Raw genomic sequence first — 25,787 nt, forward strand, 5'->3', positions numbered from 1 at the left:
TCTCTCTCTCTCTCTCTCTCTCTCTCTCTCTCTCTCTCTCTCTCTCTCTTTCTCTTTCTCTTTCTCTTTCTCTTTCTCTCCTCTCCTCTCCTCTCCTCTCTCTCGTTGCAGGTGTCTGGGCCAGCCTGCGTTCCAGCAGCCGCTTCAGCCAGCACCCTTCTGCAGCCGATGTTGGTGCCAGGCTGGCAGGAAAGGATTTGGCGCCCCCTGCAGGCAGCGAGAACCTGCATGCCCAGCTCCTCAAACAGCAGGCTGCCCTCTACATTTTTGGAGAGAAGTCCCACCTCAGAGTAAGACTTTTAGGGGATGATGAGTCCGTAGAGAGTGTGTGTGTGTTCAACATAAAGCTTTGTTGTTATTGGGACCTTAAGTTAAAATTCTCAGTAGGGGTCTAGATAGACTGTACCACAGAGTTATGTAGTATTTGTCTATGGGAGGGCTGGTCCATTTTTACAGGATACTGTGGAGTGGAATCAGGGCACCTCCAGTCTAGAATGTGTAACCACTGCTTGGTTCCAGCAGACTACATTTCCAAGCTGATAAGGGGACTCTTGATTGCAATTAATCAAAATGATGATTTATTATTAATACAGTCCCACATCTGATAATATTACTTTTGGACTGTAGTTGGAACGTTCTGCTCGTTTCAGTGACTTGTTCGAGTGGAGCAATGTGTCTGTGTGTTGAATGTGAAATTGATATTCTTTTCCTTGGCTAAAAGAGGTTATAAATAAATGTGAGCGAGGTGGAGTCGCCAGCTGTGCGGGTGGCTGTGATTGGCCAGGGGCCACATTGACAGAGACAGTCTTCTCTTAAATGAAACTTCTACTTCATTTCATAACAGAAGCCCTATTTTTACCTCATACAGTACGTCCCAAGTATTTAATATGTTCCCTATCTTTGTCTCCTGCTTTAAACATTTGTTTATTTTTGTCAGTCAGTTTTAGGTGTCTTTTAAGCAGTCTTTCAGAGTGTTATTTTAATGTCTGTGTCTACTTGTGATAGTTGACTCTCGGGGACTGTTAATTTTCAATGACATTTCTCTTATGTCAGGGCTTCAAACTGGACTCTACTCTGAACTGTGAACTGGTGCCTGTGGACTTTGCTGACACGCGCCAGATCAAAGGTGCCTTTAAGAAGCTGCTGAGGGCCTGTGCTCCGAGCGCTACGTCTTCAGACACACAGGACTCCTTCCTCAAAGCCCTGGAGGACTCTGAGTGGATCCTTCAAGTGAGCTCCCATCACAAACACACACTCACCAATACACATACATACACACCCTCCTATGGTTTCCACAACAACTCACTGACCCTCAGTGAGAGTTCTGTGAGAACGAGCCAGCGGTGTGCTCTCCATGATCTTCCTGTGAGACTCTGACCTCATCCTATATTCCCTCCTCATCCTATAAGCTTATTTCCCAAGGGAAATGATAACGATACAAACAGACATGGGAGAGCTACCAAATTGTTATCATAGTGACCCTTGCAGCCTATGGCCCTGCATTAAATGTGTCATTAACCACAGAACAATATTATCTAGGAGAAGCCCTGCTCAGGCTCCACACAGTCTTCACAGGAACAGCTTAACGGCATGAACTGACAGTGTGTGTGTGTTCCCTGCAGCTTCACAAGCTCCTGCAGTTGGCCCTGATTTTAGTGGAGCTGCTGGACAGTGGCTCGTCCGTCCTGCTGAGTCTGGAGGATGGCTGGGACATCACCACACAGGTGAGCCTCACGCACGCACACACACACCATTTCTCCAGAAGCAGGGGAAGTGGAAGAGGGGGACTGGGGATGTAGGAGGGTGGGTAAGAGAGAGAGGGGGACTGGGGGTGTAGGAGAGAGAGGGGGACTGGGGGTGTAGGAGAGAGAGGGGGACTGGGGGTGTAGGAGAGAGAGGGGGACTGGGGGTGTAGGAGAGAGAGGGGGACTGGGGGTGTAGGAGAGAGAGGGGGACTGGGGTGTAGGAGAGAGAGGGGGACTGGGGGTGTAGGAGAGAGAGGGGGACTGGGGGTGTAGGAAAGAGAGGGGGCTGGGGGTGTAGGAGAGAGAGGGGGACTGGGGGTGTAGGAGAGAGAGGGGGACTGGGGGTGTAGGAGGGAGAGGGGGACTGGGGGTGTAGGAGGGAGAGGGGGACTGGGGGTGTAGGAGGGAGAGGGGGACTGGGAGGGGGACTGGGATGTAGGAGTGGGAGGGGGACTGGGATGTAGGAGTGAGAGGGGGACTGGGATGTAGGAGTGAGAGGGGGACTGGGTGGGGATGTAGGAGGGTTGGAGAGAGAGGGGGACTGGGGGTGTAGGAGGGTAGGAGAGAGAGGGGGCTGGGGGTGTAGGAGGGAGAGGGGGACTGGGGGTGTAGGAGGGAGAGGGGGACTGGGGGTGTAGGAGGGAGAGGGGGACTGGGAGGAGGACTGGGGATGTAGGAGTGAGAGGGGGACTGGGATGTAGGAGTGAGAGGGGGACTGGGTGGGGATGTAGGAGGGTAGGAGAGAGAGGGGGACTGGGGGTGTAGGAGGGTAGGAGAGAGAGGGGGACTGGGGGTGTAGGAGGGTAGGAGAGAGAAGGGGAAGAAAAGGAAAAGAGACCTCGGCTGAAACTGACAAGTGAAACATCTACACCAGGGTTGTCAAATCTACGGGCTGAGGTCCAATCCATCCCGCGGGTGGTTTGAGTAAAAAATCGAATTAAAAAAAGTTATTTGTGTGTGTATAAACTCAGCAAAAAAAGAAATGTCCTCTCACTGTCAACTGCGTTTATTTTCAGCTAACTTAACGTGTAAATATTTGTATGAACATAAGATTCAACAACTGAGACATAAACTGAACAAGTTCCACAGACATGTGACTAACATAAATTGAATAATGTGTCCCTGAGCAAAGGGGGGGGGTCAAAATCAAAAGTAACAGTCAGTATCTGGTGTGGCCACCAGCTGCATTAATTACTGCAGTGCATCTCCTCCTCATGGACTGCACCAGATTTGCCAGTTCTTGCTGTGAGATGTTACCCCACTCTTCCACCAAGGCACCTGCAATTTCCCAGACATTTCTGGGGGGAATGGCCCTAGCCCTCACCCTCCGATCCAACAGGTCCCAGACGTGCTCAAGGAGATTGAGATCCGGCCTCTTTGCTGGCCATGGCAGAACACTGACATTCCTGTCTTGCAGGAAATCATGCACAGAACGAGCAGTATGTCTGGTGGTTGTCATGCTGGAGGGTCATGTCAGGATGAGCCTGCAGGAAGGGTACCACATGAGGGAGGACGATGTCTTCCCTGTAATGCACAGCGTTGAGATTGCCTGCAATGACAACAAGCTCAGTCCGATGATGCTGACACACACCGCCCCAGACCATGACGGACCCTCCACCTCCAAATCGATCCCGCTCCAGAGTACATACCTTGGTGTAACGCTCATTCCTTCGACGATAAACGCGAATCTGACCATCCCCCCTGGTGAGACAAAACCGCAACTCGTCAGAGAAGAGCACTTTTTGCCAGTCCTGTCTGGTCCAGCGACGGTGGGTTTGTGCCCATAGGCGACGTTGTTGCCGGTGAGGTCTGATGAGGACCTGCCTTACAACAGGCTTACAAGCCCTCAGTCCAGCCTCTTGCGAACAGTCTGAGCACTGATGGAGGGATTGTGCGTTCCTGGTGTAACTCGGGCAGTTGTTGCCATCCTGTACCTGTGTGTGATGTTCGGATGTACCGATCCTGTGCAGGTGTTCTTACACGTGGTCTGCCACTGCGAGGACGGTCAGTTGTCCGTCCTGTCTCCCTGTAGCGCTGTCTTAGGCGTCTCACAGTACGAACTTTGCAATTTATTGCCCTGGCCACATCTGCAGTCCTCATGCCTCCTTGCAGCATGCCTAAGGCACGCTCACGCAGATGAGCAGGGACCCTGGCATCTTTCTTTTGGTGTTTTTCAGAGTCAGTAGAAAGGCTTTAGTGTCCTAAGTTTTCATAACTGTGACCTTAATTGCCTACCTTCTGTATGCTGTTAGTGTCTTAATGACCGTTCCACAGGTGCATGTTCATTCATTGTTTATGGTTCATTGAACAAGCATGGGAAACAGTGTTTAAACCCTTTACAAGGAAGATCTGTGAAGTTATTTGGATTTTTATAAATTATCATTGAAAGACAGGGTCCTGTAAGAGGGACGTTTCTTTTTTTTTTGCTGAGTTTATATTGTTTTTTTGGGGGGGGGGGGGACAAACTCGATATACTTGAAATGGCTAAAACCAAATCGAAACTGAGTAGCAATGATAATTTGCTAATTATCAACTAAATTAAAGCTAGACACTCAGGAAGCATAGATAATTCAAAAAATGATGCATAGAGGCCAATATTGAAGAAAGATGACACATTTTCCCTCCGGACCTCATTGGCCCCCATGGCAAAATGAGTTTGACAACCCTGGTCTACACTTACAAATAAGGAAATAGGTCATCATATTATCAGGTCAAATACAAACGACTTATTTCCAAAGTTGTTCTGGCACTACACTACCAGACCACCTGATTAGTACACCATGCTGAAATGTGGTGAAACGATGCTGAGGCTGTAGGACCCTATGTCATTATATACGGATTTCAATCGTGAAAGTGCTTGTTTTTATCCTCATCAATTTTCTTTTCCTGTTCGCTCAGCGTTTTGTCACATTTTTGCACTGTGAGCTCACATTTTCCATGCTGTCTTGCTAAGTAAGCGTGTGTTATTGGGGATGGCATTGTGTGTGTGTGCGTGTGGCCTCCAAATGTGTTTACTGGTCCCGTAAAGCCCAGGGCTGCCGTGTAAAAGCACAGGCGCAGCCTTGCTTCCAGTGCCTGGCCTGTGTCAGGCCCAGAGCATCTTGCTCATCACGGTGGGGCCTGATCAGCCTTGCTCCAGGAAATGGGCTCCATATGCCTTGGCTCTTCAGTTTCCTGACCAACTCATAGACACCCAGCAGAGGAGAAGCAGATCCCTGTGTTTCTCGCTCTCCCCTCTTTCCTTTCTAATAGCCCCCTCTTCAGTGATGGTGCTATGGTCATTTAGGAGCTCAGGTCTGTACTGGGGAGGACCGCTGGGCTGTGATGAAGATAACTTTTCAGAAAACCCACTTTTTTTGGAGGGTACAGTGGTGCACTAGAGAGGGAGCATTATCTGTTTTCCTCATTCATTCCACATGCGTCAGGGCTCATCGGTTAGCTGAAACAGCAAGGGATCCAGGCCAAGTGCCGGCAGCATGTGTACAGTCAGACGACACGCTCTTACAGAAATCAGCCGTAACTGGCCCACTGCGTATAGAGAGATGTTACTGGTTTTGAAAACAGGGTCAATGGAGCCCTTTCCTGGTCACATACCCCTCTGTCACAGAACTCTGAAGTCCTTGTCACGCCATCGACAGTTGGCAGCTTAGTCAGTCTTCAGAGTTTTAAAGGACTTCGAGTTTTTTTATTATAAAAATTTCTCCCACACTCTAACTCCCCCTGTATCTCTCTTTCTCTCTTTCTCGGTGTCTCTCTTGCCGATGTTCTCTCTCTTTCTCCCTCTCCCTTTCTCTCTCCCTCCAGGTGGTGTCCCTGGTCCAGCTGCTGAGTGACCCGTTCTACCGGACTCTGGAGGGCTTCCAGGTGCTGCTGGAGAAGGAGTGGCTGTCCTTCGGCCACAAGTTCAGCCAGCGCTCCAACCTCACCCCCAGCAGCCAGGGCAGCGGTTTCACACCCATCTTCCTGCAGTTCCTGGACTGCGTGCACCAGGCAAGCCTTGCACACCCACCACCGAGGCCCACACCCCTTTCATTACCCCCTATCCACACACCTCTTCACCCCCTCTCCTCCCTCACCATACCTCCTCCATGAGCTCATCACATTCCTTAATCGAAAAGGAGGAGGAGAGAGACTCAGCTGTCATTATCTATGGACTCGGTTGAGTTTTTGTACTCTGTAATCCCCCCATCGGATAAGTAATTTAGACAGAGTTGTACGCTGGGGAGTTTCAGCAGCAGTGCTGTTGCCCAGATGGTCTGTGAACCCCACGGTCAGTGCTGTGTTTTCCGTGCTAGTGTGTTTCACCATCCCCTATGCATTTCCTCAGTGTTTCGAGCACTGAGTGGGAAAATTGCAGTTGTGGGGATTAAAAGTCTCTCCTCGGAAGGCGAGGGGGGGTTGCTGTGAGGATGATGTGGAGGGTGCAGCTGAAGTGGATTGAGTTTTACATGCTCAAATGCTAACTTTAGAGAACGTTGTGTTTTCTGTGTCCCCAAGGGTCCAGCAGGCCAACTCCCATACACTTACATCAACACATAGTTTCTGAGTTTGTCTTTTGAAACTGGAGGGGCGTCTGCCAAGGAGGCCTGACAGAGGTTCTCTGGGGCCGAAGTGCGATAAACAGGGGGAGAGGGAATTTGATGAGTTTCTGAAAATAGAAGTTCCTCATCTCAGAAACAGCTGTTGTTTTCGCCAGTACGCCCAGATGGCCCAAAACATGCAAAAGATCGGCAAGGTCCTCTCGCTGCTGCACATTGCTGGACGGGGATGCTGCCTTCTAGCTCGGCCCAGCTTTTGTCTGAGAATGATGTCAGTCACTGACCTTTGCTCCCTGGTCTCCATTTTATTCTGCCGGTAATGGGGAGCGTATATGTATTCATAACGGACCCATCTGTAGTCATAACACAGGGACATGATCCAGCCATAACAATGTGTCAGAGAGAGAGAGAGAGAGAGAGATTTATTTATCGGTGCCGATTATTGGAGGACCAAAAGGATGCCGATTAATCGGCCGATTTATTTGTAATAATGACAATTACAACAATACTGAATGAACACTTTGTTAGAATAATTTGTATGTGTTAGAATAATGACTTAAGTGTTCCACTCTGAAATTGTAGGATAGGGTGACATGTTTGATAATTAGAAGATAAAACCAGGATGTGGGTAGATCTGTTAGTATTGTAATACTATGATTTTATATTCTTTAGTATGGATGTAAACAGAGTGAAGTTGTAGAGTAGATAATAGAAAATCATTGGAGGGTTTCAAACCAAGAGGGTCCCAACGGGGGAGGGGAGGTGAAAGCCTTGAATGTGACAACTTTTATGGTTCTTTGTGGTTAGTGGAAAAGTACTGGTTGTTTGAGAAGGGAGTTGTCTAAAGATAGGAATGTCTGTGTGTATTATAAAATGACTTTAGAGCCCTCATGAATAAAGATCTTTGAACCTTTTTACTAAAATCTGAGACTTTGCCCAATTATTAGTGAACCCAGGGTCTTACAAACCTAGGGAAATTGGTTAAAGATTAAATGCATGATTGGAATTGAAAATTCCCTTAACACACTTATTTTAACTTAATATAATACATAAATACTATAAATTTAGCCTCAAATAAATAATGAAACATGTTTAATTTGGTTTAAATAATGCAAAAACAAAGTGTTGGAGAAGAAAGTAAAAGTGCAATATGTGCCATGTAAAAAAGCTAACGTTTAAGTTCCTTGCTCAGAACATGAGAACATATGAGAGCTGGTGGTTCCTTTTAACATGAGTCTTCAATATTTCCAGGTAAGAAGTTTTAGGTTGTAGGAATTATAGGACTATTTCTCTCTATATACGATTTGTATTTCATATACCTTTGACTATTGAATGTTCTTATAGGCACTTTAGTATTGCCAGTGTAACAGTATAGCTTCCGTCCCTCTCCTCGCTCCAACCTGGGCTCGAACCAGGAACACATCGACAACAGCCACCCTTGAAGCAGCGTTACCCATGTAGAGCAAGGGGAACAACCACTCACTCCCAAGTCTCAGAGCGAGTGACGTTTGAAACGCTATTAGCGCACACCCGCTAACTAGCTAGCCATTTTACATGGGTTACACCAGCCTAATCTCGGGGGTTGATAGGCTTGAAGTCATAAACAGCGCAATGCTTGAAGAATTGCAAAGAGCTGCTGGAGAAACGCACGAAGGTGCTGTTTGAATGAATGCTTACAAGCCTGCTGCTGCCTACCATCGCTCAGTCAGACTGCTCTATCAAATATCAAATCATAGACTTAATTATAACATAATAACACACAGAAATACAAGTTTTTGGTCATTAATATGGTCGAATCCGGAAACTATCATTTAGAAAACGAAACGTTTATTATTTCAGTGAAATACGGAACCATTCCGTATTTTATCTAACGGGTGGCATCCCTAAGTCTAAATATTCCTGTTACATTGCACAACCTTCAATGTTATGTCATAATTATGTACAATTATGGCAAATTAATTACGGCCTTTGTTAGGAATAAATGGACTTCACACAGTTTGCAATGAGCCAGGCGGCCCAAACTGATGTATATACCCTGACTGCTTGCACGGAACGCAAGAGAAGTGACACAAATTCATGTTAGCAGGCAATATTAACTAAATATGCAGGTTTAAAGTGCTTTTTTCGCAATTGCGCTTGTTAAATCATCACCCATTTGTCGAAGTAGGCTGTGATTCAATGAGAAATTAACAGGCACCGCATCGATTATATGCAACGCAGGACACGTTAGATAAACTAGTAATATCATCAACCATGTGTAGTTAACTAGTGATTATGTTAAGATTGATCGTTTTTTTATAAGATAAATTTAATGCTACCTAGCCAGTTACCTTCTTGCTGCCCTCGCGTAACAGGTAGTCAGCCTGCCATGCTGGCTCCTCGTGGAGTGCAATGTAAGGCAGGTGGTTAGAGCGTTGGACTAGTAACCGGAAGGTTGCAAAAACGAATCCCCGAATCCCCCTGAACAAGACAGTTAACCCCTGTTCCTAGGCCGTCATTGAAAATAAGAATGTGTTCTTAATCTGACTTGCCTAGTTAAATAAAGGTGTAAAAAAAAAAAATTGGCAAATCGCTGGGCAAAAATACTGATTAACGATTGTTATGAAAACTTGAAATCGGCCCTAATTAATCGGTCATTCCGATTAATCGGTCGACCTCTAATATATATCTCCTCTCATCGCAGATCCAGGACCAGTGCCCTTTGGAGTTTGAGTTTAATCAGCACTATCTGAAGTTCCTGGCATACCACTACATCTCCAACCGCTTCAAGAACTTCCTCCTGGACTCCGACTACGAACGCCTGGAGCATGGTCGGTATATTACAAATACAGTGTAAAGGGATGATTTAACAGTAAAGCCATTAAGATCTGTACATGTATTTAAAGTCTTTGGCAGAGTTGCCGGCAGAGTGTTGAAACTACTGTTCTGTCTGTGAAATGATAGTGTAATGGGTCAGGTATTTCAAGATACTGACATGTTTCAGTGAAACACTTCTAAATTACCTAGATCCTATTCTCTTATCTTAGATCAGGGATTTGTCAGCTAATAGTGGTAGTGTGTCTCAGCCTGTTGAACAACCTCATCTTTGTCTCACTCTTCAAAAGGCACATTGTTCGAGGACAAGCTGGGAGACAAGCAGGCCAGGAGGGGGGTCTGTATCTGGGAGTGTATCAGCAGAATGCACCGGAGGAGTCCACTGTTCTTCAACTACCTGTACAGTCCCACAGAGGCTGAGGTGACTGCTTGTCTGTGTCATCTTTGTTTGTGTGTCTTGTGTGTTGCAACTCCCCAAGCAGTTTTCTGCCATCTCTGATACATAGCGTTGATACTTCATTCTGTTTGTGTTTGTCAGCCAGATCCCCAATGGCCTTTTCTCTAGTTCACCCACTGACTCACACTTACTCACACCCAAGTTCTCCTGTTCTGGACATCCTCCATAGAACATCCTCAGTAGAGATACAGGGATCTTCACACTTTCCAGAGCAGCCAGTCCAGCTCCTAAAACTTCAGATCTCTCCCAGATGACATCCACAATGATGGATGGCCAGTCTGCCACTATCTTGTACCAGATGATGCCTTATTGTGGTGACCTTCCAGTGTTCCTCTCCCAGTCCTGCTGAATGTTCTGTAGCGGACTGTTGATGTTGGTGAAGACCGTGAGTCACAGGCCCAGGAGAGCCCAGCTGAACTCTAGAGCAGTTTCTTATCAGTGTTGTTTGGGATCTTTTAATATCTGTGGTCGTAAAGGAAGCGTCTTGCTTAGCCACTTCCAACTCCCTGACAGGGACTTTCTGATGTTGCTGTTTTGTCTTGGCATATGTCTGGTGTTCAACTTCAAAGTCCATCCCAATGGGTTAGTTGTGTTCATGGGAACTGCAAATCCTCTTCCCGCTGGCCAGCGATCGCGGCGGCTGTACCCATTATTCCAGGGGCGTATAAATCAGCAGGAGGTGGAGGAAAACAGCCTGCATGTTTGTGCACCCCGGGCCCCGACGTGATTAAGTGCTCAGGGAAGTGTTAGGTCCGGTGGGCCACATTCTTTCCCACTGGCTGTATACAGTGGTGTGCTCACTGAGAGATTGGACAGATTCACATCATTGGGGAGAGAACTCTACTCTACAGACTTGATTTCAAACAAGCCAAAATAGATATTTGTCTCATGTATTATCAGTGTCAACATATCAGATTATCATAAATTATTTATTTGTTTCATATGTTATTTAGCCAGTGCTCAAGCCCTCTATCAGCATCCCTGCTTTGAGGATGTGGGACTTCTTCACGGGGGAGACCCTGTGCACAGGCCCATCCTATGACTGGAGGATGCTGGCTGTCAGGTCAGAGAGCATGGAGGAGACAGACACCATCGCCACCAGCAAGAGGAGAATCGTGTGGCCCTGCTACAGCAGTGTGGGGCGCGCCCAGCCTGACGCCATCACCAAGCTCCTGGCTGTGAGTTCTAAAAGTCTGAGTTGGGATGATGTTATCCATGCCTGACTATGTGCCTGATACTGATGAGAGCCCTGCTGTTGTTGCAGGACATAGAGCGGCTGGAGGGGGAGATGAGCCAAGCACCAGAGAGGTGGCAGGCCACTCTGGAGATGGTTAGAGTCAGCATCCAGGAGGACCTCAAACAGGAGGGAAATGTAAGACAAACACAACACACTTTCCCATGTTTTCTCCTCTTCCCCCGACTCCTGTTTCCCATAAGCCTTATTTAGCCTGAACTCCGCTCTTGTTTACTGGAAGGTTCAGCTAAACAGCATTGTTTGACTCGTCAATCTGTGACACAGAACATTGGGAGGATGTTTTGACTGATGTTTCATTGCTTTTCTTATTCCATCTGTTTTGTCGGTTTTGCAGCTCCGCAAGCAGTCTGCGTCCACCTCGGGGCTAATCCCCACGTCCAGTCTGCAGGCGTTCCAGAGACGTTCCATACTGCACCTGCCTGACACTGGCTTGGGGGAGGACAGCAGCCCCACTGCCACTAACGGGGTCAACCGCCGGGCCGCCACACTCTACAACCAGTTCACCCCCAAGAACGAGGAAAACAGGTGGGTCTCCACTCACAGCACTGAGACGGCAAACAGGGGCCAGGACTTCTAATTACTCCTGTTTCCTCACCCAAGTCTTCTGTAAAGCGTTGACGGATAGACAGAATCTCTCTACCAAGCAGATGTTTTCAATTCATCTTAATGGTGTGTTTTTTCAGATCATTTGAGGGGATTCTGTACAAACGAGGAGCACTGCTGAAAGGATGGAAACCTCGCTGGTTTGTTTTGGACATTACAAAACACCAAGTAAGTATTACAGCATGTTGTATGTTGCTACCGGTCTGTTCCACGTAATGTCTCCAGTCCTATGCCAGAGGTGTTATATGTGTGTGTGATGTCCCAGCTGAGGTACTACGACACGGGGGAGGACACTAACTGCCGGGGCCACATTGACCTGGCGGAGGTGGAATCAGCTCTGATCTCCACCCCCACCATAGGAGCTCCTAAACACATCAGTGAGAAGGCCTTCTTCGACGTGAGTGTCTCTCTGGTTCTCCATTCCTCTGTCTGCTTGTGATCTGTTCTGTGGTAGAATACACTCCAGCCATGGCAGTATCAGGCTCTGTATGTCACATCCCATCTCTCCTGTCACTGTTTAACCATTGGTTGGGTGTTGTCATTGCAGCTGAAGACCACCAAGCGAGTGTACAACTTCTGCGCCTCGGATGCCCAGAGCGCCCATCAGTGGATGGACAAGATCCAGAGCTGCATCTCCGACGCTTGACCTCTGAACTCCCCAGCCGGGGTGTGGTCAGGTCACAGCATTAGCACTAGGTGCAGCAAGGTGACTAAGCACGGAGACTATGGGCACATATCTACAGTACATATTCCGCTCAGTCACCATGGGAGTGGCTTTACCATGAGGACCACAGTGATCTAAGTGCCTGTTAGTGGAGGCTATGTTATCCATCCATCCATTCTGCTGCCTTGCAGGACTTCAAGCAGTTGTCACTCTGTCTGACAGCTTTGGCATAAGTTGATGAATGTGCCCTGGTGTCTGCCATCAGCTCTTTCTGTACTGTACCTTGTTACTGCTACAGGGATCAACACTTGTAGTGAAAAGTAAATGGAAAAAACGGATGCCTGAACATTACTAAGTATAGTTTATGCCATTTCAGTTGTAAATAGATAAAAGCAATAGCACTGGCCATTTTAAACTGTGGGTTCAATATATAGTAAACTAAGATATATAAAGCATACAAGAGAATTTATTTCAGATATTTTACAACGAGGAAAAGGTATTGCTGCTTGATGAAAGGTATAAACCACCGAAAACTCAAGAGGTTTTGAAAATGCACAATATGACAAGGCCATTTGTTTGCACTTAGTTCTATAATATGCACTCCATATAGAATGATAGATTTTCTTACTGAAGCGAACAGCCAGGCCAAAGGCATGACTTTATAATGATGTACATAAGGACCTTTTCCTTATCAAGACAAATTGGAAGAGAAGAAATACACTAAAGTTCCAAATATTTTCCTGACATTTTATATTTAAGCAAGTGATGTCCTCTATTTTTAAACATACACTATGAATGTTTTGACTCATTGATAACAGTTTGTTTGTTCTTGTGATGTAATTTTGTATTTTTTATTAAAAGAGTAACTCATGTTGGTGGCTTAATGTTTTATGTAAATACTCATGTGATATTTCCTATTTTTTATATATAACATGTGTATGCTTTTCTAATCTTATCTGTAATAAGACCAACTTTACAATTCTGCAGTTTTGTATGTATTGTATGTACAAGTATAGTAACCTTGTTTCCTGTCTTTGATGAGACTGACTATGAGCCATTGTGTGTTAGATGAAGGGGAGTTGACTATATTTCTCAGAATATCCAGAAAGACTGTCTTAAGGGCTTTTAAATAAATCAGTCAGTGTGGTTTGTTTCATCTGTTGTCTGCATCTTCCAGTTTGAGATAACAAAGCAAAAAAGAGCATCAAAGTCATTTCAGAAGCTATTTGAGAAGATATATGTTACTGTATCTTTTGTACCATGTTTTGTGTTGATACTAATGTTTTTTTGGAAATAAATCAAGAGTACTTGAACTAGCCAGATGATTAGTGTGATTATTTTACAGTACATATGACAGCTGCATATATTTGAGATTAAGAGAATTTACTAATGATGAATTATGTGGCTACTGACAAGTGCTTTTTTTCAATCTTACAATAATAGCCCCTTAGATGCCACCTACATCTAAAATGGATGAGAGCATACTCTGGCGCCATAAGTCTCCTCTTGTAGGTTGCAAAATACCTCATTTATTTGCAGATAATAGGTTACAAGATACAGTGAACAAACCTGAACCTAATCTAAGCCACTTGAAATAGGTTTGGCTTGTTATGAACCTCTCCTCTTGTTAAAAATAGTCTCTCTTTTCTCATGAAAGGTAAGCAGACACCACTGCAGCAGAATAGTTCAGATGGCCTGAGCCAAAACTGGGCTTGGCAAGGATGTTTCACTTCCAACAATGAGTAAGGAACTAGGCAAGAAACCCAACACAGAGCCACTGGCGCCTGCTTGGCGGGACTCGAAGGCACTCCTGGTCCTGGAGAGACCCGTCCCACAGCAAGAAGGCGGGAAAGCCCTAACCTGAAGTTCTCTAGAAGACATTGTGGACGTGTTCCTTATCCTGAGCACTCTCTCCCAGCTGGCTTGTACTGCGAGCAGGTGCAGTGCTGGCTAACATCTGGACAGACGCTTCTCTGGCAGGTCTCTCCATATTTAGCTGCCCCCTGGAGGAGTGGATTTACGCCTCCGCCCATGACGAAAGGGATGAGGCGGAAGTGGGGATCTGGCTGGATTTTCAGGAATGGAGCCGTTGGGACTCCTCAGTACCTTAAGGAAAGTTAGTGGTTTAAGACTCACTCAACAGGATGACGATGAATCCAAACTCACTGGTTCACCGTTGTGATTGTAGTTCATTGACTGTTCTATGACTATTTCACAAATAGATTGTCTGTGTTAGTACATAACCTATCTATTACATGAGGATGAGCAGGACATGAGGCCTTGTTAATGTTACACAATTATCCAGGTGCAACAGTGTACAGTGCATTCGGTAAGGATTCAGACCCATTCCCCCTTTCCACATTTTTGTTACCTTTCAGCCTTATTCTAAAATGGATTACATTCATGTTTTTCCTCATTGATCTACACAATACCAAAGAGAAAACCGGTTATTAGACATTCTTGCAAATGTATAAAAAACTAACATTTACATAAGTATTCAGACCCTAGGCTATGGCACTCAAAATTTAATGAAGCTGCCAGTTGAGGACTTGTGAGGCCTCTGTTTCTCAAACTAGACACTTTAATGTACTTGTCTTCTTGCTCAGTTGTGCACCTGGAACTCCCACACTTTCTATTCTGGTTAGAGCCAGTTTGTGCTGTTCTGTGAAGGGAGTAGTACACAACGTTGTATGAGATCTTCAGTTTCGTGGCAATTTCTCGCTAACACAACGTGCCATTGGAACACAGGAGTGATGGTTGCTGATAATGCGTCTCTGTAGATATTCCATAAAAAAATCTGCCATTTTCAGCTACAATAGTCATTTACAACATTAAATGTCTACACTGTATTTCTGATCAATTTGATGTTATTTTAATGGACAATAAATGTTATTTTCTTTCAAAAACAAAAGGACATTTCTAAGTCACCCCAAAACTTTGAATGGTAGTGTACATGTACGGATGGTGCCAGGTTTCCTCCAGATGTGACGCTTGGCATTCAGGCCAAAGAGTTCAATCTTGGTTTCATCAGACCAGAGAATCTTGTTTCTCATGGTCGGAGTCCTTTAGGTGCCTTTTGGCTAACTCAAAGTGGGCTGTTGTGCCTGTTACTGAGGAGCGGCTTCTGTCTGGCCACTCAACCATAAAGGCCTGATTAGTGGAGTGCTGCAGAGATGGTTGTCCTTCTGCAAGGTTCTGAAGCTCTGTCAGAGTGACCATCGGGTTCCTGGTCACCTCCCTGACCAAAGCCCTACTCCCACGATTGCTCAGTTTGGCCAGCTCTAGGAAGAGTCTTGGTGGTACCAAACTTCTTCCATTTAAGAATGATGGAGGCCACTGTCTTCTTGGGGACCTTCAATGCTGCAGACATTTTTTGGTACCCTTCCCCAGATCTGTGCCTCGCCACAATCCTGTCTCATGGCTTGGTTTTTCCTCTGACATGCGCTGTCAACTCTGGGACCTTATATAGACAGGCGTGTGCCTTTCCAAATCATGTCCAATCAATTGAATTTACCACAGGTGGACTCCAATCAAATTGTTGAAACATCTCAAGGATGATCAACGGAAACATGACGCACCTGAGCTCAATTTCGAGTCTCATAGAAATAAGATATTTCTGTTTTTTATTTTTAATAAATTAGCTAAAAAATCTAAACCTGTTTTTGCTTTGTCATTATGGGGTATTGTGTGTAGATTGAGGAGAAAAATACATTTGAGAATAAGGCTGTCACGTAACAAAATGTGGAAAAAGTCAACGGATCTGAATACTTTCCGAATGCACTATAACTGCAAAAGGTGCAAGAAAAAAACTATTAATATTTGTGCTGCAACTGTTGAGCCAAACGGTGTTTTATTGTCAAGTTATATAATAATGTAAGATATCATTATAGTTTTGTGCATTCTGAATGTTTTCCACATTAGCTCATAGTAATTAGTCCTGGTGGTTTAGGAGAATAATTCCCTCGAATCAAAATGGAATTCAAAACCTACTGGAAATTCAAGATTCTGATTAATTTTGATCATATCTAGTGTCATAGTTAAAGTTCTTGCTTGCATCCCAAGAAATGTATTCTAAATATAAATTCTAGTTGCAGGACTATGGACCTAAAAATACCTCCCTATTGACTGGTAGGTGATAAATACGAAACAAATGTTTTTTATTGGCCTCCCAAATCCCCAGGTCCCAATGGCAGTTTTTTTTGTTTTGTTTACAGGGCACATCAGCAATCTGGGCTATGTCCTGGAATAAGTTCATCTACACTAAAGCTACCCTTAAGAAATATATAGTTTACTTAACTAAAGTTACTTTGAAAAAGCAGTTCACTACATCCAAACTAAATGATCTTCCCTAAATCTGAAATCGCAAGGTCAGATGTTAATAGAATATATAATTTTGCCTAATAAACACAAAAACTATGTTTCACGTGAGAATTAGGCAGGTCAGATTTAGAAAAATAAAATCTTGCCTGCTATCTTGCCTACTTGCCTACATATTTTATTTTATTTCTTCAACAAAAAGTAGTGTGTAATTCCAGTAGTCAGCTACACTGCTACATGGAAAAAATGTATGAACTACTGAAAACACTACCAAGATTTTAATTTAGTTCAACTACAACTAAGCTTCAGCAAAATGTAAGGAAATTACTAGTTAAACTACAAGTAGTTCACTTCTAACCAAAACTGGCTATTTCAGTGTGACCCAGGATTGTACATGGGTGATTCACAGTTCTGTGAACCCCATAGTTTCAGGGGGCTTTGGCCCTCACAATGCACCTGCTCCAACACTCACTAAATACTCCTCCCACCATTGATCTCAACTCTGGGCAATCCATTTCCGCTCTTCAGAAAGGATGAGAATATATCGTATAACAAAGCCACGACTTGTCAGTTTAGTTCAGTGGAATCATGTTTGTGAATCATTAGGACAGTCATGGAATGATCTTATCTGGACCTCACCCCTCGACCCCTACTTGGAGCACGATTTTAACGTTAATTTATAGCCATGACAGGCAGATTCTCCTTGGCTTTGGGGGGTAAGACAAGAGTTTGCTGTGTTGGCTTTTCCTCGGCCCACTTGGTGCCATTTGTCTGAGGCCATCCATGTACTTATGTCAATCTGCCCACATTGTTAGTGGCCCTAAACCTCTACCCTACAGAGCCCAGGGTCCCCCATGTGCACTACTCAGATCTGTGAGGTCACCCTGGGAAGACATTTCAACCAGAAACCAGGAATCTGCAAGAGATTTATTAATTACCAGACCATCCGAAAGAATGTTCCCATTTCAAATCTATTGAGATGATAATCTGTTGGACAGGCGTCAGATAAACTGGATGCGGGGATTAAGGTTCTTTAAGACACATGGGGCCGGGGTTAGACGGGTCAGAGATATTTTTGCCTTATTTTTGGAATGTAGAGGCTTGTGCAATTAAGTCACAGAGATTAAGTTCGCCATTCCATGACAGCGAGTACTGAGAACGGCCTGAATCCCTGCTGAATCACGTGCCTGCATTTTTCACAGATCTAGATATTATATTTATTTGTTTATTTGGATCCCCATTAGCTTCTAGCAGAAGCAGCAGCTACTCTTCCTGGTGTCCACAAAAGCACAACACATGACAAGTAACAAAACACTGATAGACAGTCACACAAATTTAAAATACAACGATATTCAAACGATACAACAACAAAAAGAATGTGTGTGTTAGTGTGTCTGTGTGTACGTGTTTTTGTGTGTGTCCCCTCACAGTCACCGCCAATTCATAAAATGTTGTTTCATTTCTTTTTTAAATGTCATTTTGCTGTTTGCTTAAGTAATAGGAGATGGAAGGGAGCTCCATGCGATCATGGCTATGTATAATACTGTGCGTTGCCGTGAATACGTTTTGGACATGGGGACTGTGAAGAGACACCTGGTGGCATGTCTTGTGGGGTATGTATGGGTGTCTGAACTGCCTGTTATTTGATTATTCAGACAATCTGGAATTTTCATCACAGTAATATGTCTTATAAAAACTAGAAAAGAAGCATCTCTCCTCAACCATTAACTAGGAAAGACTGGCATGCATGTTGTTGATGTTAGATCTGTATGTTCAGTTAAGGGCAAGGTGTGCTGCTCTGTTTTGAGCCAGCTGCAGCTTTGCTAGATACACAACATCGCCAAATGTATGTGGACACCTGCTCGTCGAACATCTCATTACAAAATCATTGGCATTAATAGGGAGTTGGTCCCCCTTTTGCTGCTCTAACAGCCTACACTCTTCAGGGAAGGCTTTCCACTAGATTTTGGAACATTGCTGTGGGGACTTGCTCCCATTCAGCCACAAGAACATTAGTGAGGTCGGGCACTGATGTTGGCCGATTAGGCCTGGCTCGCAGTCGTCGTTCCAATTCATCCGAAAAGTGTTCGATAGGGTTGAGGTCAGGGCTCTGTGTAGGCCAGTCAAGTTATCCTACACCGATCTCGACAAACCATTATTGTGTGGCCCTCGCTTTGTGCACGGGGGCATTGTCATGCTGAAACAGGAAAGGCCTTCCCCAACTGTTGCCAGAAAGAATCATCTAGAATGTCATTGTATGCTGTAGCGTTAATATCTCCCTTCACTGGAACTAAGTGGCCTATCCCGAACCATGAAAAACAGCCCCAGACCATTATTCCTCATCCACCAAACTTTACAGTTGACACTATGCATTGGGGCAGGTAGCGTTCTCCTGGCATCCCCCAAACCCAGATTTGTCCGTCGGACTGCCAGATGGTGAATCGTTATTCATCACTCCAGAGAACTTGTTTCCACTGCTCCAGAGTCCAATGGTGGCAATCTTTACACCACTCCAGCCGACGGTTTACATTGTGCATGGTGATCTTAGGCTTGTGTGCGGCTGCTCGGCCATGGAAACCCATTTTATGAATCTCCCGACGAACAGTTCGCTGCTGAGACTTTGTTGTTCCTAGACGTTTCCACTTCACAAAAACAGCACTTACAGTTGACTGGGGCAGCGCTAGCAGAGCAGAAATTTGACGAACTAACTTGTTGGAAAGGTGGCATCCTATGACGGTGCCACGTTGAAAGTCACTGAGCACTTCCGTGGGGCCATTCTACTGCCAATGTTTGTCTATGGAGATTGCATGATTGTGTGCTTGATTATATACACCTGTCAGCAACAGGTGTAGCTGAAGTAGCCAAATCCAATAACTTTTAACTGGATAAATGTTAGCAGCAAATCTATTTATATTCAAAGGCAATTAAACATTGGGTCCAAAAACAGTGTCGTAAAACATGATTTTAAGGAAGAACATGTTTGAGTGTTTGTGTGTAGTGGTGTTTGTCCATTTACTGCTGGATCCCATCAGTCATTGTGTTTTGGAAAAAAAAGAGAAAAGTTTACGGAAAAAGTTGAACTCAGCAAGGACCCAGCAATCTGATTCAAACTCCATCATTGTGAAAGACAAAGCCTTGAGGTAAACTATTTGAATGATGGCCAATCATACAAGCAAACCATGCCATAAATGGAGCTGGTGTAATTTGTTGCATTATCTTTTGATGTGCCACATTCCAGGTTGATGTGACAACCAAGAACTGGAGTTTCAGTTTCTGAGTGAGAGCACAGGCCTGTATTTTTATGTGTTGTCTGTTGCCCAAGCTAGTGCCCTATCTCTATTGATGGCCTTGACTGGCGTGTGGTAGTATTAGTTGTCAGATTGGTGCATTGGATGCCTGTCATTGTCGTCAATCCTGACCCTCTGGCCTTGGGATGAACTGTCTGTTCCCGTAGAATATGGCAAAAAGTACCGCATTTTGCCCCATGATGTCAAGGCCCCCACTGGAAACATGGGTGCTGGCTGCGGCTGATGCCCACGGATAATAGTTTTGGATAGTTTAACAGTCCTTCTCTGTTACCGCTCACTCCAGACGGGAAGGAAGAGACGCTCCAGTGAAGAGAAGGGGGCAGAAAGGTGTGTATGAGGGCGCCTCCCCTGTCAGATGCCAGGAACACAGAGATGTTATTGTCCCGTATTCCCATTCTTGATAAAGAGGCCTGGGCCCTGCATGTCATGTGTGCTGCTTAAATGATGCCTCATTGTAGCTGTCCTTGGTTTATGATAACTAGCAACTTTGTCAACATGCTTTTTAACTGATGCCTGGGATAGTTTGGGGGACTTACCATATATAATGTTGGTTTGAAGCCCAAGCAATAATTCAAGCCTCAAAAGCTGGAGTAGCAACATTGGCGTCCCTTAGATTTCAGAGGGTCATGAGAGAGTCTGGGAATAGGTCATGAGATGGTTGCAAATAATACCGAGCATTTTTCTATTTGACCAATTTGGACATAAAAGCAAGAGGTTTGTTTTCCTATAATTATTAATGGGCAAGATGCATTTTACAGGACTCATATTTCAGACATGGCCGACATGGATGACATGGGCAACAGAGCGGCAGTAGGATAGACTTATATCATTTAAGTGCAATAGCAATCAACAGTCACAAAATGTAAACCTCAGTCTGTATCCATTTGAGTCTGTCTGATCTCATCCTTCAACCCAGCCTAAGTATTCATACAGTAACGGCCTGGTCCATGCCCGTGCAACATATAGTTTTGCTGGGACAGTAAAATATCAAACTCATTACCAATGACAGTGTTTAAACCCAAATACAGATTGTAGTGACTTGTTAGGGATCCTACAGACTGACTGACTGACTGAGGGACAGACCTAGATATGAATGGGGAAACAGCCAGTAAGGACCAGCCAGGCCACATCTGGAGGTCCTCCTCACAGCACAGCTGTGTCCAGGCCCAGCGCCTGGCTGTCTACTTGTAACCCCGTTCAGAGGGGTGTGGAAAGGACACACTGAGCCCTGGAAGATCCCACAGAGACTTTCATGCATTTTCGACTTTCATGCATTTTCGACTTTCATGCATTTTCCCCTGCAGGAGTCACCAGCAATGCCCCAGTGGGTCCAGCAGACTCCGGCAGAATCCGGCTCATGGCGGCCCGGGCGGAGACACACTAAACCTCTGCCAGGGTGAAGACAATCGCTGGCCTGGAAGACTTAGACCTGGCAGGGCCACAGATGGAGTGTGCTCCTCTCCACTCATTCATTACTAAGTATTGGTTTCCAAGATGCAATAAAAGGACCTTTTTAAGAACCAGCCAGAAATCATGATGAGACAAAAATGCATCAGGATATTCATTTGGGACGATGTGTGTTTCAACACCAGCTAGATTTATTATGCAGCCCAAAGGACCAAGCAAAACCATGAATCAAACTGGAGGTAAACTCCCTAATAAATTGGGTACTATATAATCTAAGTCATTTTGACACGTACTAGGTTAACTGTCAAGAAACAGACATTTTAAAGCATTCAGGTCATAAGTCCTCACTGTTGAACTTGCACAGGCCTAATGCACCAAATCCCTTCGCTACCTTCAGTGAACACAAACCATGTTCTGACCATTGTCTTATTTAGATTCCATGTTGTACTGAGCCTGGTGCTTGCTTATCCATGCCAATCAGGACACCTAGTGGTCACAAAGCCTCACAGATCATTTGTATTCATGGTGTTGCAGCAAGAAATGCTTTTCACCAACATTTATATATATTTTGACTATCACACATTTATGTATAGTTACCGCTCACTTTCAGACAAAAGTTAATCATATTCAATGTTTTCTCAGCAGTTTCACCAATTATCAAAGAAACAAACATCAAGCAATACTCTCTCTGAGCCAATAACAGTTAGATGCAGCTACCTGGAGTTAGGGTTGAACTGGGATGTGGACATGAAGCTAGGGTTAGGGTTAGGGTTAGGGTTATGTTTACAGTTGAGCTTATGGTGGAGGCTAAGGTTAGGGTTGAACTGGGATGTGGACATGAAGCTAGGGTTAGGGTTAGGGTTATGTTTACAGTTGAGCTTGTGGTGGAGGCTAAGGTTAGGGTTGAACTGGGATGTGGACATGAAGCTAGGGTTAGGGTTAGGGTTAGGGTTATGTTTACAGTTGAGCTTGTGGTGGAGGCTAAGGTTAGGGTTGAACTGTGATGTGGACATGAAGCTAGGGTTAGGGTTATGTTTACAGTTGAGCTTGTGGTGGAGGCTAAGGTTAGGGTTGAACTGGGATGTGGACATGAAGCTAGGGTTAGGGTTAGGGTTATGTTTACAGTTGAGCTTGTGGTGGAGGCTAAGGTTAGGGTTGAACTGGGATGTAGACATGAAGCTAGGGTTAGGGTTAGGGTTATGTTTACAGTTGAGCTTGTGGTTGAGGCTAAGGTTAGGGTTGAACTGGGATGTGGACATGAAGCTAGGGTTAGGGTTAGGGTTATGTTTACAGTTGAGCTTGTGGTTGAGGCTAAGGTTAGGGTTGAACTGGGATGTGGACATGAAGTTAGGATTAGGGTTAGAGTTAGGTTTGTGATTGAGGCTAGGGCTTCCAACAGAATCCAAGTTATCTAGATTCTACTGTATGGTGCTGGAGTCTTGTGCAGCAGTAACACTTCCGACTCTGGACCACACATACCCCATGGCGACGGGATTTCGAGGCCCATCGAGCCCACTCAGTCTTTGTCCCTACTGCTGCTGTCTATCCCCTCTCTGTATTTCCCGCTATTTCTGTTATAAAACAATACAATACTTACCATAAGGAGGTCTCTAAAATCAGATCTCCTTTTTACATTTTTAAAAGGGAGGAGGGGGATATTCTGTATGATCTGATCTGTACACCCACTTACCAGAGAACCGTTTCTCTCCCCCTCACAAAACATGTCATTACAATTTTTTTGGCAATCTATCCAGAACAATACATAAAGATCAGTATATGGCCATTGTGAGCTATTGTGACATATGTTGTGGATTACACTGTAAATCAGGGATGGGCCTGCAAGGGATTTTGCATTAAAACATGATTGAAAACAGTTTTTGGTGGTTGTTTTTTATAAATGATCATTTTGCGTTTAAAAAACATTCCAGCCAATTTCGAAATCCTGATGTGGCCCTCAAGCCAAAAACTTTGCCTGCCCCTGCTGTAAGTGATGGCAGCTGGAACCTAATTTTCTCTTTGTAGATGGCTCTGTCCTTTAAAGAACACTTACTGGCTGATAAACTCTGATCAGTTCTCCATCGATCCTGTGGCTGTCATCAGCCAAGTGAGTCCTGCCATCGATCTACAGGGAGAGGCTACCTGTCTACCTGTCGCCCAACCTGTCTTTAACCTCCTCAGGGTATATGTCATCATGTATTAGTCATAATCACTCTTTATACTGTCTGGCAGAGTCATTCTATGTACAAGCACATCATTGAGACAGAGTGCCTGCGATACAGTATGTCTGTGAGACTAAACTTTAAACAGGCTATTAAACATCTCTCCACTGCTCGACTCCAGAGAAATTGAATGGATACCAAAAAGGTCATGAGCGATGACTCATCACATGCCCTATGAAAGTGACACAGATAACACAGTGAAAAAAAATGTGTATGGAGAAGTTGCCAATGCGACTCACATCACACCAAAGACACAGTAGCGTTTTTATGTCCTCTATGCGTGTTTGTGCCGAGGTTGTGGAAGTTTCTGGGATGTAGTGATTGTCAAATAAGCATATTAGGGTTGTAAGACTGTCCCCACTCTGCAGTAGGAACAAAGCAAGCAGCATCCATCCATGATGTCGCAAAAAAATCAAGAAGTAGTTAAGCACCCTTTGCTGGCTCTAACAGCTGCCCAATCAATTGGCTGCCTGTTCTTGGTAAACTGATGGAGAGAATTGTATTTGAACAAATACAATGCTACTGACTTTCAGCATGCATATATGGAAGGGCACTCAACTTATACTGCACTGACTCAGATGACTGACGATTGGCTAAAATAAATGGACAGTAATATGATAGTTGGAGCTGTACTGCTAGATTTCAGATGACTGATGATTGGCTAAAATAAATGGACAGTAATATGATAGTTGGAGCTGTACTGCTAGATTTCAGATGACTGATGATTGGCTAAAATAAATGGACAGTAATATGATAGTTGGAGCGGTACTGCTAGATTTCAGTGAAGCCTTTGATGTTATTGATCATCATTTGTTATTGAAGAAACGAACTAGTTATGGCTTTACAACACTTGCCATCACATGGTTGGAGAGTTACTTATCCAATAGAACTCAGAGAGTTCTTCCCTAACATCAGATAGCTTCTCTTACATCAGATATGTACAGTGCAGTATCACTCAGGGCAGTTGCCTTTGGATATTTTTGCAAATGATTTGCCACATAAAACTAAAATGTTGAAGGAAGCTGAACTCCTAGGAGTACCATTGGATGGTTAGTTATCGTGGTCAAGTCATATTGACAAAGTTGTTGTGAAGTTGGGGAGAGGTATGTCTATTATTAAAAGATAATCTGTGTTTTTGACACAAAGATCAACTGTACTAGTTGTTCAGGCTTCGATTTTATCCCATCTTGATTACTGTCCTGTAATATGGTCAGATGCAGCAAAGACCTAGCAAAGCTGCAGCTGGCTCAAAACCAAGCAGCACGCCTTGCCCTTAACCAGTGGTATGTATTCATGGATACCAAGGGCAGCCAGGCTTCCCCAATAAATTCACAAAGATTTTTTGTGAATGGCATTGGTGTTTCTCTACAAGTAGGGTGAGTCAACATGTTTTTCTACTTGCACAAACACACATACACAGAAATCAGAACCATGGACAGCCACATCATATTTAGCTTACGTTGATTGGACTAAATTGTTTTTGGTATCTTTTAGTTGTCACTGTATTAGGCTAAGCCTAGGTGACTTGATGTTGAAATGTTGAAGTTGAAATGGTGCTGGAAAAGTGGAGGCAGCTCCTGTTTTCTTTGCGACTTGCAGTATCTCTCCGTGCTTGTAAATCAATAGTTGTTTAGCAGTCCGAAAATGTTGGAAACACTAACTTGCTTGACCATGCTGTAGGTCATGTAACTGTTTGTTACATGCAATATGCTTTGTGGACCTGACCAGACAGAGGTGTGGTTCAATATATTCTGCCACTGTGTCTTCTTATTGTCTCTGCCTTAGGCCTATATATCACGGTCTCAAGGCATATGAACTAACAGGTTATAGATCAAGCAATGCAATTATCACAACACATAGGTTGTAATATGGCATTTCTTTCTGGCTTGGCTTCCACAGTGATTTTACCCACGCATCGCTACTGCCCTTAACTGCACACACAGAGCTAGCATCAACAATATGGATGACAGTCTTTCATAGTTGAGAGTTGAGGAGAAATTAACTACTTCTCTTCTAGTTTTTTAAATAATAATATGTGTTTTGAAAATGCCTAACCACTTGTATAATCGATTTGCATATACTTCAAACAGACATATGTAATGAGCTGAAAACAAAGTCACTAAAAACAGACACCCCTTTATTATTTTGATCTTTTTAAACCAATTTCTTGATGTATTTATCTTAATTAATCTAAATTGTATATTCTACACGCTTTAGCATTAGTAGTCCATCAGGCCAATAGATGGCGGTGCTGCACTGTATTAATAGGAGAAACAGCCATTTCTGGCCAAGCACGTGCGCAGCATTCTTCAGAATAAATTAAGCGGGGGTCCTAATATACAAAAACAAAAACTGTGAACCGTGTACTCTACTATTCAGCCTAACTTTGTCTCCCCCGAGAGATCCACTCAATGACCTTAACTCTCCATCCATCAGCCTCTTTCTGGGGGTGGTGGGGTA

The 25,787-nt window shown here is 44.3% G+C and overlaps 1 protein-coding gene across 5 annotated transcripts in view; it reads left to right on the top strand.

The window, feature by feature from the left end:
• The window catches only part of LOC115167304 (myotubularin-related protein 13), a 160,836-nt gene extending 147,443 nt beyond the window's left edge, over window positions 1-13,393 (top strand). For all 5 annotated transcript variants that reach the window (XM_029721601.1, XM_029721602.1, XM_029721604.1 and 2 more), the window contains 12 exons: window positions 112-290; window positions 1,054-1,230; window positions 1,623-1,724; window positions 5,550-5,735; window positions 8,967-9,093; window positions 9,388-9,518; window positions 10,508-10,732; window positions 10,819-10,926; window positions 11,144-11,334; window positions 11,493-11,580; window positions 11,678-11,809; window positions 11,960-13,393. In XM_029721601.1, the coding sequence (XP_029577461.1) occupies window positions 112-290; window positions 1,054-1,230; window positions 1,623-1,724; window positions 5,550-5,735; window positions 8,967-9,093; window positions 9,388-9,518; window positions 10,508-10,732; window positions 10,819-10,926; window positions 11,144-11,334; window positions 11,493-11,580; window positions 11,678-11,809; window positions 11,960-12,058 (1,745 nt within the window). In that variant the 3' untranslated portion in view covers window positions 12,059-13,393. The remainder of the gene's footprint in view (window positions 1-111; window positions 291-1,053; window positions 1,231-1,622; window positions 1,725-5,549; window positions 5,736-8,966; window positions 9,094-9,387; window positions 9,519-10,507; window positions 10,733-10,818; window positions 10,927-11,143; window positions 11,335-11,492; window positions 11,581-11,677; window positions 11,810-11,959) is intronic.
• The last annotated feature ends 12,394 nt before the right edge of the window (window positions 13,394-25,787 follow it).

The sequence above is a fragment of the Salmo trutta genome, chromosome 29, assembly GCF_901001165.1.
Source record: "Salmo trutta chromosome 29, fSalTru1.1, whole genome shotgun sequence".
Lineage (NCBI taxonomy): Eukaryota > Metazoa > Chordata > Actinopteri > Salmoniformes > Salmonidae > Salmo > Salmo trutta.